Source organism: Trichogramma pretiosum, unplaced genomic scaffold (genome assembly GCF_000599845.2).
Source record: "Trichogramma pretiosum strain Unisexual culture from Peru unplaced genomic scaffold, Tpre_2.0 scaffold1, whole genome shotgun sequence".
NCBI lineage: Eukaryota > Metazoa > Arthropoda > Insecta > Hymenoptera > Trichogrammatidae > Trichogramma > Trichogramma pretiosum.
This window is the reverse complement of record NW_019641703.1, coordinates 4,429,063-4,442,048: the sequence shown is the minus strand read 5'-3', so window position 1 is coordinate 4,442,048 and position 12,986 is coordinate 4,429,063. Positions and strand designations below refer to the sequence as shown.

General features: G+C 42.2%; 1 protein-coding gene across 1 annotated transcript in view; it reads left to right on the top strand.

Annotated features, from left to right (window-relative positions):
• Positions 1 to 270: 270 nt before the first annotated feature.
• The window catches only part of LOC106656063 (rap guanine nucleotide exchange factor 2-like), a 106,054-nt gene continuing 93,338 nt past the window's right edge, over positions 271 to 12,986 (top strand). Inside the window, exons 1-3 of the mRNA XM_023462709.1 lie at positions 271 to 339; positions 2,969 to 3,096; positions 5,251 to 5,334. Of these exons, the coding sequence (XP_023318477.1) occupies positions 271 to 339; positions 2,969 to 3,096; positions 5,251 to 5,334 (281 nt within the window). The remainder of the gene's footprint in view (positions 340 to 2,968; positions 3,097 to 5,250; positions 5,335 to 12,986) is intronic.

The following is a 12,986-nucleotide window of genomic DNA, read 5'->3' as shown; positions in this document are numbered from 1 at the left end:
AGTGATCCACCATCAACCCTCTCAAACGAGAGAGAGAGAGGCAATATGCAGCGCGATGGAAAAAATACCGATAACGCCGGCGAAATGAACAATAATAGCCGCGCCGCGCGCAAGGCTTCGAATCCAAAATGATGATTCGGTTGCCCAAGTCCTAAGTGCTGCAATAAGAGACAAAAGAAAAACAAGGGAGTAATTGAAAGGAATAAAGAACAGAGGGAGGTGCTGCGCGCGCATCGAGCAAAACGAGAAAAGGACTATTGAATCGTTATTATGACGGAGTATCTGGATCCGCACTTCGTTCGGGCCTTGTGCCGAGATCCTGAAAGGCGCACGCTTCAGGTAAGTGAATGAGAATTGCTATACGGTAATATAATAAACCCACGAGAGAGGCAGGCCCTCCGCGCGCGTTATTCTCTCATATTGTATATACCATAAGGAACAGAAGAAGTGAAAGTGGATTGATTATGCGATGTGTGCGAGCGTATACGAGTGTGTGTGTGTCTGAAAAGAGGTGCTGCTGGAGTATGTATATGTGTACGCTCGATGGAACTGCAAATAAATGAAATGCCTCGTTTATTGTTTGCACAAGGAACTGAAGGACTCGAATGCGCGAATGAATAATGCAGTGTGCTTTTCGTTTTCGCCGATGATACACATACATCATTTTTTTTCTGTCCCTTTTTTTTCTAAAGTAATACGCGCAATGAAGACATTGCCATATTCATGGCAAAAATTTCGAACGCGATCGCGATGTACTTATTACACGACTATATAAATTAAAATACGAGAACGTGAGAAAATGATTGAAGAATGCAATAATGATGCTCGCGGGCGCTGTAATATGTGCGAAACTCGTATCGTTATACTTTATAATATAATATATATCGGCTCGCGATGCATCGCGCGTTCGACGACGAAATTTCTAATTCGCGCGGCTGATGATATACCCACGTGTTCGTTTTTTAAATGAGTCCATCCGCGATCGCGCGGAGAAATTGCCTTCATTGTTGCAACTTGCAGTGCGCATTATTTTGCATGATCTCGCGCTCGCAACTAAAGAACAACGACGCGATACAGACACTCGCGGCGGCGATGTAACCCTGAGAAAATTCCCGGGCATTTATTAAACGCGAAGAATGAAAAGTGTATACGCGTTTGATTTGGATGAATCGAGAATTAACGCGAAGATCGCGTCCTTTCATCGCGCGGATCGTTGCCGTTCTCGTTACACGTTTATAATAGCTCTCGCGTACATTATATACACTGTACGATACGCGCGAGCATCGAATCGTTCGATTTTTCATTTTTCATCGTCATCCTCGGCTTTTCTTTTCTTACCATAAAATAACTTCTGCGTTATACGCACTGCATGCGTGTGCTGCACCGCGTATAATGTATCCCTTCGCTCGCGTGGAATGCATGTCCGTGCGTGGCTGCCTCGAGTAGTGCGGGTAATAAAAGCACGCGCCGTGATAGTTGTGTGTAGTGCATGCGTACAACAATTTGCGCGCGCGTTACACGTGTTTTTTCTCCGTATCTTTCTTATTTTTTTTCTCTCTCTCTCTCGTCGTCTTGTTGTCATTGTCGTCGCGTCGATGAGCCTTGCTTCTGCGCCGCCTCGCACGCACACGCCAAGTACATAAGGTATATACTGTGTATATTACCATGCGCGCGCTCAAGACCAGTTTTTCATCTTGAATTTTTCGCGCTTCAAGGTCGCCCGGTAGCAGTTAAAGTATCACGGACGACGACGACGACGACGATGAAGGGAATCCCCCGTCGAGAGCTGCACTCGCGCCGCGATTTTATCCGCATTTGATCTTTTGTGTGTTTGTTTTTTTTTTTTTTTTGTATCGGAAGAGAGGAGCTTGCGCCGCGCCGAGATATCGATATGTACGCGCTGCTCTCTTGTGTCGAGGTACGCAATCCGCATTCGAGACTAGATTCCTGCGCGACGATCGATTCCTTCGCGTACACTGCACGTGGAGACGTGTGGTTTGAGGCATTGGAATTGCCCGTGTATCGCGATCGTCGTCGCCCGATCGCTATTTGCCGTATAGAAATTAATTTATGTGTCGATAAGTTCGCCGACATGGTTCGACTGCAAATACATCGCGTTCAAATGAACGAATAAGGCCATCGTGCAGCAGCAGCAGCAGCATCATCGTCTCTGAGACAATATCGTTTTATTCGCTCCCGTCGATTGTGCAATTTTTATCGCTCATCGCGCTTTTGCAGCGGCGAATCAACTTGTGCCTATATAGATTTGCTTTGTATTTTTTTTCCGTTGTCGATCCAGAGCGGCGCGGCCCGTCTCTCTCTCTCTCTCTCTCTCTCTCTCTCTCTTGTGTGACGTGAAATTTGAAATCGCGCCGAGACCGTGTCGGCTTGTGTGCAGCGCGCGGCCAATTCATCGGAGCGCAGAAATCGGCGTCGATTAAATCGGGGCCGCCTCGAGACGATCCCGCACTCCGCGCGTCTCGCCCTGGTGAACTTTTGTCTTTGTCAGCCGGGGCAGTGTAATATAACCAACGAATATAAAAATTCATCGGGGCATTATGGCGCGTCGGGCGAATGCAAGTTGTCTTGTGCGCGCGCGACACACAATATGTATACAAGAGAGACAGTACAATGTACCTTTACGTATCTATACAGCGAGCGACTAGGGGACCACATTTGAGCACGCGACGTCGCGTGACGTTCCTCCTCCGAGAGATGTTATGCTTCGCTTATGACCGGGCCTCGGTGCTTTGCTTCTTTTTTTTTTCTTTTACTTTACGATTACAGCGAGCGTTCGGTGCGCCTTTTGCCTCGTCTCTTCCTCCAATCGTGACGCGTTAGCTCGTCGCTCGATTTGTTTAGCCGCGTGTAGCAGTACGTGTATCCCGATTTAATCAGCATGCGCGCAGGATGATGAATGATAATTATTATCACCCGAGTATATCCTTGTTTTTTTTTGTCGTTGCAGGATCTTCAGTTCATTTATTACGGACTTCTGGGTCTGGAAGCTTTGCGTCCTTGCAGAGACTCGGTACTTCGCGGCCTGTGCAAGACAGTTCGCTACGAGAGGCATCATGCCAATCACGTGCTCTACTAGTAAGTATAAACACACAACTCCTCGTTTTTTTTAGTGCTTTACATCGGTGTGTTTTCGAAACTATCGTGCATGTGCCATATTAAGCGACGTCAAAATAAAAAAAAAAAATTGTGAAAAACTGATTATGTAAACGATTCTGCTATGAAACATTTTTAAATTGCTTTCGTGTAGTAGAACTGATAAAACAAACTTTGCCCGATTCAACCGCGTGTCGCGCGGTGGAGAATGGAAAAACTTTTTTACCAGGTGCATGCAGCTTAATTTATGACGTAGCTTTTACTGTCCAAGCCTGTTTTTTCAATTTTTTTCATTTAAATGTCAGTTTTCATTAAAATGTCTTGTTTGCTTAATAAACACCGTTTGTACGAGTTGATGTAATATATTTTGCTAAAGTTACAATCATCCACAAGGAACATTTTGAAATTAATCTCGAATTCAAGGCAAATAATAATCTTTTTCCGAGTTAATTAATTTCGAGACATCGATGTAAACGTTCTCCATGCGTATAGTTAACAAAGACAAAAGCGCGTCTAATGCAGAAACCTAGATACGACGTTAACACTTTTGATGTTACTCATGTGAATCCGTATTGAAGATAATAACTCAAACGTTTCTACGCGATATCGCGATTGACAGTTCACTCGCTTAAACGATGCTCCACATTTAACTTTGAGAAAACAAAGTGATTCTTGCTCCAGAAAGAACACGATATACAGCGTATAATACTCTCGGCAAGCTATAATACTCGCGAGGCCATCAGCAAAGGTTATATGGATTAATCCATCCGTTCGAAGCAAGAAGCTTTCGAAGTTTATTAGCGATCATTGCACTGCTATTACTAAATTGTCAATATTAGTTCGTTTTTCTCTTGGCGATGGTCGTTTACCTTATCGACGCGTGGTACATACGATTTGTACGCGAGTCCTGTAAACTATTTGTACTTCATATCGACAGTAATAAGTTTCTTTCTTACCGACGTTTGGTTTGCGATTGTTCGTGTGCTTGCAGAATGTATTCCAATAGATGTCTCTAGTTACCAAAAGTGGAAAAGTTAAGTGTTCGAACTCAATCGTGATGTATACAATGAAAATCCTAGATTGTTTTGAAAATTGATATGCGCTAAGCTATATTGAAAATGTTTAACATCAGTATATTATTGATTTTATTTTTCGATGTATTCAGGCAATTTGATACTAGAAATATTTTTCGTTACTCACTTTACAGATTTTTATTCGGCCTTTGCAGCTTTTTTACCGCGATTGTTCTAAATTATTATTATTGTTGTCGCAAAACATCCGACCTTAAAACTACTCCACTATTTCCAGAGCAATCAAGCATGTTTGAAGTGCTTTTTTGACGCAGTACTCCACATGTCCATTTTTTTCCTGTTAAATATTTACTTTAATGTATAATCGAGGTCCTTGAAATCCAGCGAGGGTATACACACGCACACGCGGATACGGAAAAGAAACTTAACTAATGCAGTGCGCGCAGCACTCTAAGGGTACATAACGAAAGAAGCAGCTCGAGTCCGTAGTCGTCGTCGTCGTCGTCAGCTTCCGGCTGCAGAGCACAAGCACAGTACTTAATAAATAACGGATCGCACTTGGGCTCTCGCGCGCGTATATATACTTTTGCTTGCTTTTCCGTATCCGCGTAGATGTACTTAAACTACGAAGAATACGATGTATTTCTCTCGGCGCGTGTAGCTAAGCTGTGCTATAGGCTATGCTCGCAGAAGGACAGCGGAATGTCCATTCGACACACGAGAGTCCTGTAAATTTTCTTTCTTTTTTTTATTTTTTTTCTTCATCTCTCATGTGAGAGCTCTGAGTGTTTCGCTTATCAAATCATGTACAGATGCGCAGATCTCGTTGCGAAATTACGGAAGTTTTCATAGTGCAGAAAAGCTGCTGCTGCTGCTGCTGCAGCGAGCGAGAGCTTGAATGACACACGTGTGAGCTTCTAATACTCATTCTCGCGCGTCCTTTTTTTTCAATCGAGCAAATACTTCGGGACGAACTTTTTTTCCTTTTTCTCTCTCGCGCGCGTGACGACAATAAAATTACAAATTGATTACGACGACGACGCGTCTAATACAAAAGTGAAAAAAAAGAGGAAAAAAAAAAATTAAATCCTTTATTTTTTTGCAGCACCGGAGAATTGGCCACCAGCTGGTACATACTGCTGTCCGGCTCGGTGTTCATCGATGGATCCATGTTTCTGCCGAGGTCAAGGTAAGTCAAGCACACATCAACTCTATATCTGGGCCGCACGAAATAATCCTCGCTCATTCATTTTTTGAGTAATATAGCGCTCATAAATAAGTCCAATTGATAAGAGATCTCATAATTCCGAGTTCGCCCACCCACGTCGAATTAAACATTCAAGGCTATAATTAGAGCTCTTTTAATCCACTTCAATTTTAATCCTTCCCTGCCGAAAGCTCGAGCCTTGCCGCACGATCAGTTCAGCGGATCCCATATTTTTTCATTATACATACGAAAAGTATACAAGGACCATCAAATAAGCACTCGGAAAAAGTTGCTCGACTAAACGCGCGCTTGCGAATCTAATATAACAGCTCATCTATGTATACAAGGATCGTGTAACATCTGCCCTTAAGCACACACGCGCGCGCTCAACTCTCTCTCTCTCTCTCGCAGTTCGCACATTGTCCTTGAGCAATTTCACGCTCGAACGAGCAAACGAGCGATCGGAAAAGCCTTGATAGCTATTCCGATGTCTATTTTCCGCCAAGCCATAAGCGAACGCGCGCGCGTCGGTCGTGTCGAGTCAAGTGGAGAGAGAGACGAGGCATATTCGCACGCACGCGTACATGGCACACGAATATAACAACGTCGTCGAGTCGAGATCGTCGTCGTCGTCGTTGTCGTGAGCACACACACACGCCTATAATGTGTAGCCCTACGTGTACGTGCGCGTCCTTTCTTATCGCGCTGCACCGCTCGTAGGTATACGTTGCATTATATCTAAGCAAGATTCTATACACACGCGTGACTCGTATATATATACACGTGAGCTTTTCCCTCTGTTAGTCCAGTGCAGATAGATATTTTTTGGCAAAAATTACTAACAGTAAACGGCCTACACCACCTTGTAGAGGGTGTCTGTGGGAACATCTGCTGTGTTGCCTGCTGCCCAGTGTTCCCCGCCGGCGCTTGGTTCCCCCACTCTGACCGCCCGACTGCCCGAGCGAGCGGAATTGCGCAAAAATTCGCCAACTTTGCGAACGTTTTTTTTCACACTTTTTCGCGTTGGATCGAACAGGTCGGGTATGGGTTTTAAAGGTAATACATTAAAGTTTTTAAATTCGTTGGAACGAAGTCGATAAGTTAATTTTAAAAGATTATTTCAACGAATAACCGAGGACATGATTTTTCGCAAGAAAAAATTGCAAATTGAATAACTCGAAAACTATAAGTCGCACAGAATTCGGGTTTTGCACAGTTGTTCTACGTGATAAGAACTATCTTTGTGCAAAATTTCGTTTCTTAAATCCAAAAATTGAGGGAGCTATGAATTTTCGAAAATTTGGCCAAAAACCACGTTTTTCCGCACTTTTTTCCATTTTTCTCGGAAACTACTTATCCGATCGGGTCGTAATCAAATTCGTTGGAAAGGTGATTAAATTTCCTACATTTTCTCTCTCGGGAGCATCGCTCTAGCTGCTATAGTTTTCGAAATATATTAAAAAAACCAAAAGTGGCACTCAAATTTTGTGGTTTTTTGTTAATAACAAAAAAAGTTCAAGTCCAAATCGCGGCCATTTTCGTCCAGATGTTCCCACAGACACCCTCTACAAGGTGGTGTAGGCCGTTTACTGTTAGTAATTTTTGCCAAAAACAGGCATTTTTCAGATAAGTGCACTGGACTATGTATGCCGTACGAGTGCTGCTATAATACACGTGAATATCGCTGTTGTTGGATATATAGGAGTACTTGATCCCGCAGAGCTCGGAGCTATATAATACAGATGTATAAGTTCCGCGGCTTGCATGTGCTCGTGCAGATATGTGTGTGCGGTAGGTATATACAAGGATCTCCTTCGAAGCGTACATACGCACAGCATAGAACGTATTATATATATAAACCGAGTTATCATCGCAGCAAGTGAGAGAGAGAGATTGAGAAAGAGAGAAGAGGTGTATATTATGTGCGCGAAGAGCCGAGAATATATCGCATCGTCTCTCATACCGATACATCTACTCTCCTCTTGCCGAGCTCCTCGCTCCTCGCATCCCGAGCCTATCTATATATAAATAAATGTGTTATATATCGTGCGCCAATCTCAGAATATACACCTGTGATCGGGCGCAGTCATGCTCGGCATTGCAAATCTCGGATTAATGCTCGCACTGCTGCTGCGCTATTGCATATACTATATAGCGCCGAGCTGCAAAAGAATAACACGCCTATATGTATACGATTCACGACCAATGTAGCAGCACCAGCATGTGCAGCAGCGCGCAAGGTGTATATCGTTACAAGTGCACAACTATACTGTGGGGCTAGTGCCTATGGCTGGCTCGGTGCAGTACACTCGTTGCCAATGGAATGCGAATAGTATAACAGCAGCAGCAGCAACAACAACAAAAAAGACCAGCTATATATTGCGCGCGTTATATGCATGAACTCGTTTTATCGGGGTCCGCGGAGCGCGCGTTTTCTTTTCGTCGCGCGCGCGATCATGCGCCAGCAGCAGCTCTCCACATCGCGCGCGAGTTACAACGAGTGAAAATTTAAAAGTAGGTTTCGCTAATTAATAATCCCTTTCGATCTATCTCGAGCTCGTCATCTTGAGCTCGCTCTCGCTACTACGAGACGTCTCTCCGATTCATTACGGACGAAAAGAAGAAGACGAAGAAGAAGAAAATAAATTTTTCTTTTTTCCCCCTTTCTCTCCGTCGGTACACTTTTCTTCGTGATTTTTTTTTCCTATACAGACGTTTGCACGATATGCCGCGCGGACATACACACACAGAAACGGCGAACAGCAGCAGCAGCATTTTTCTGCTCTGCTGAGGCTGCTACTGCAGAGTAAGGTTTTATTTTCTTCTCTCTCTCTCTCTTTGAGCGCGCGCGTTTCACGTCAAGAGCCGTGCTCGCGGAACTTCGGAACTTCGACTCTCGTGATTATATACATAGTTCGAGCTGCCGCTGTCGAAGTACTACTCCGTGCCTGCGAATTATCCAATTATTAACGGAGATCAAAATTATGTATAGGAAAAGCATAATTATAAAAGTTTACGACGCGCGAGGAATTCGTATACGTATAGCCGTTCGATAGCTTTTTATTTTACTTTAACTCAACTTTACCTTACTTTGCTCTCGATCGCGCAATTCTTCGTCGATCTTATACATCTATAATAATATCATGCTTTGCGGAGTTTCAGGACAAGCGATAAAAGTCGTGACAGTTTGTGCCTGCCTCTCGACGGCTACTATAGCTAGGCGCGCGCGGGCGTATTCGACAAGGTTCCCTATTCTATTATATAGCTGGGTCAAAATAATACTTTTTTACAAAACCGTGCGCACGTATGTCACCGATCTTGACGCGCTTTTGGTATGTTATAGTACATGGTAAAAAGGTCCCAAAAAAAAATTTTTAGACCCCCTCCCCCCTCCTACCCCCCACTTCCGGTATAAACGTCCATTTTCGATCTATATTTTTTCTGAGGACATGAAGCAAGTAAAAAATCTGAAAAAATTCATAAAAATACTTTTCCACAATCCAAACAACCTTGAATTTTTTCAGATTTTTTGAGTGCTTCAGGCCTTCAGATAAAATCATTGAAAATTTCAAAAATCGAGATACGGCGGTATGAGCCGATGTAGTACTCGGAAATTTTTTCAGTTATTTTTCGCATTAAAAAACATAACCTCAATTTTTTTCAGATTTTTTCAGATTACCTAACGCACCTTTTGAAGCCAAAAACCGATTTTTTTGACGAAAATAATTTTTTTAGGACAGTACGGAGCCTCGAAAAATCTGAAAAAAATTTTTTCTTGTTTTTTTCATCAAAATACGTAATCTCAAATTTTTTCAGATTTTTTAATTGAAGGCGATAGCTTCTAGGGCCGAAAAATGCTATTTTTAACAAAAAATGGTTCCTAGAACCCGATGGTTCCGGTGAAAAAATTTGAAAATATTTTTTTTGAATTCCTTGTCAAATTTTAATAAATTTTGACCGTTTCAAAAGTTCGATTGAAGCTTCCTAGCTCATTTTAGAGCAGGACAAAGATTAGTGCAAAATATCTGAAGACGTTTCTGAAGACATTAAGGAATGATAAAACTCGTTTGATGCTCTAAAATGAGCTAGGAAGCTTCAATCGAACTTTTGAAACGGTCAAAATTTATTAAAATTTGACAAGGAATTCAAAAAAAATATTTTCAAATTTTTTCACCGGAACCATCGGGTTCTAGGAACCATTTTTTGTTAAAAATAGCATTTTTCGGCCCTAGAAGCTATCGCCTTCAATTAAAAAATCTGAAAAAATTTGAGATTACGTATTTTGATGAAAAAAACAAGAAAAAATTTTTTTCAGATTTTTCGAGGCTCCGTACTGTCCTAAAAAAATTATTTTCGTCAAAAAAATCGGTTTTTGGCTTCAAAAGGTGCGTTAGGTAATCTGAAAAAATCTGAAAAAAATTGAGGTTATGTTTTTTAATGCGAAAAATAACTGAAAAAATTTCCGAGTACTACATCGGCTCATACCGCCGTATCTCGATTTTTGAAATTTTCAATGATTTTATCTGAAGGCCTGAAGCACTCAAAAAATCTGAAAAAATTCAAGGTTGTTTGGATTGTGGAAAAGTATTTTTATGAATTTTTTCAGATTTTTTACTTGCTTCATGTCCTCAGAAAAAATATAGATCGAAAATGGACGTTTATACCGGAAGTGGGGGGTAGGAGGGGGGAGGGGGTCTAAAAATTTTTTTTTGGGACCTTTTTACCATGTACTATAACATACTAAAAGCGCGTCAAGATCGGTGACATACGTGCGCACGGTTTTGTAAAAAAGTATTATTTTGACCCAGCTATATCATGCGCGACTTTCCAAGGAACTCGAAAATTGTGCACCCGATATGTATAATATATATAACGAGATGACGGCTGCTGGCGCGATGACGCGCGCGCGTCATAATGCAAAATTAATACTCCGAATTTTCACGTTTCAAAAGCACGACGTATAGTTATACCATACTATAATATCTTTCACGGGCTCTCCGGCTGTATACGGCTCGCGAATTCGCGCAATTTTCCTGCGTGGGAATCGCATCCTCTCTCTCTCTCTCAATCTCGGCACACAGCACACAGCACCGAGCAGAGCAGTTATAATACGCGAGAGAGCTCGCCGTACCGCGCGCGCGGTGAATCGATAATCGGATATTTTACCCGAAGTGTCGAGTTATCACACCCCTTCTATCTGCAATGTATATCCAATATATATATGTGTGTGATGAAAATCATTGACCCATCGCATCGCGCGCGCTACACTTTATTATTATAAATTTAAATCTGACGTTAGCGACAGGGAGAGGAGGAGGAGGGGGATAGGGTAGGTATGCTTTCGAAATAATTATAACGCCGCGCGATGCGAGAGATGGAATTTTTGCGCCGCTATCTAATGTATGTAGGTATACATACATACATTGTGAATATTATGCATGTACGTAAAAAGTTGCACACGATCGACGCACGTGGATTATCGTTTTTCGATATAACAATACTCTCTCTCTCTGCGTACACAGTACACACACGTGCCTCGACCGAGCGAATTTGCCCTTTGCACCGTGGATGATGATGATTATATGGGTGAGTGTGCAGCTGCTTCGTGCATTGATGAAAATAATTAGCTCCTCTTTTGTCTTGGGATTCTTCCATGCGCTACTCGGATTTCATGCAGCGCCGCGCGTATTACCTACTATATACAGCGTACGCACGCGATTGGAGCTCGAGTTTATAATACGCACTGTTGCTGCTGCTGCTGAGCGTGTACGCAATTATACAGAAGTTTAACCGACTTATTTTCGATTTGCGAACAAAAAAAAATACCGCGGCGTTTGATCGTATTTTTATATTTATCGATTCGTGCTGCTGCAAAAAAAAACCGAGTCCGCGTGCCACGCATATCGGGCTGCAATGTAAAACGAATATATATCTTGTACATGCTCTTGCGATCGTTACGCTGCAATGACATGGACGTCGTCGCAGGAGCAGCGAGTTACGTCATACGAATGTAGCAGCAGCAGCAGCAGCAGTGCATCATCTCTTCAATTTGCACCAGCAGAAGAAGACGGGCGCGGAGTGTGCCCGCGTGCTTGCGTAGATGCGCGAAAAGCACAACCCTCCGGGCTGAGCATTATACGCATATTAATAATATACGCAGGATGAAGAGTCGAGAGTCGAGTGGGCGCGCGAGAAGATTTTTCATAATATTTATTATGAACGCTTGCTCGAATTCGAGCAGCAGCGGGTCATTGTTGCCTCACCCACACACACACACACACACACACACACACACACAACTGACTGACGGTTGACAAGCGTAGATATCGACTTGTTCGTTAATATTATACGATCTACGAGTACGTCTATATGTTGTAATTTCTCGGGTGAAAGAATCCGATGTATTTTTGCGACTCGTCTATTTACGGATTCTTCTTGTGTATTATTAATTTTCCATGTATAATGCCGTAGCAGCTAGTAGTCGCGTTGGGCGATGAAGTACGTGCGCAAGTAGATACGAGGTATGTGCGTACATTCTCGCACTGCGAGCAGCAAAAGAGCAGCGCGCGATATTACCTTTGAGGCGTGTATAGCTGCTCATGCTGCTGCTTTCTGCTGTGTCGTCGTCGTCGTTGGCTGTCGTCATTTGCAATAGATATATAGATATTTATTTTATGATAAGTACGCTCAAAGGATATAAAGCAAAGTAGCGTGTACGTACGTACGTACGTGTGTGCAACTGGTTATACATTATACATGCATCATCATAAGTATACGCGGCCCCCGAGGCCGCGCGCGCGAGCGAGAGAGAAACAACTAAATATACCTGTAGACTCGGGGCTAATAATTCGTGCATCGAGGGTGTTTGTATAATCTATTAATGCTCGGCCGAATTAAGGTGCACGCATGTATACACATACACGAGAGATGGAGCATATAATCCGGTGCAGAATGGGCTGCGCTGCATTGCAGCTAATAATCGTGAGAATAGATAGAGCGGGTGAAAAGCGGGGGAAAAATTGAAAGTGCGCACGATCGCGTGTTTAATGCTTGACTTTGCCTCGATTTGTCACGGTTTTTGAATTATTGTGCACTGTGTGCAATCGAGTTCATTGATTTTAAATCAAAAATGAATGAAAAGGATCGTAGTTATAAACTCAAATTTAAACACATTAATTAAAAATTAATGCTTTAATAATATTATGTTAATTTAGTTTTTGCATTCGTTCCTCAAAAAATGTATGAAAATTCAATCGTATTTAAAGCCAGCCTTGACCGCCAGATGGCGAGTACCTTTATTTGTAAATCTGCAAGTGGCAAAGTAAAAATAATTGTATAAGTCTAAACCGTTTTTGGACGCTTAACAAACAATTTTTCCATTTTTGAAGTTATCAATAATGAAGGTTTGGTATATTAGTGGTCATACATGAAAATAACATCTCTTATGAAAGATCTTAGCTAACGAATTGGCAACGGTTTTTTATTCTTGTAAATGAAATTAAATTCTTTTCCACGTAGAAAATACTTTCTCTACTTTTACACTAATTTCAACGTAAATATTTTTAACTACGAATGTCAATATTTTCATGACGTCATATACATTATTTACACGATAAAAAATATTAGAGCACGCT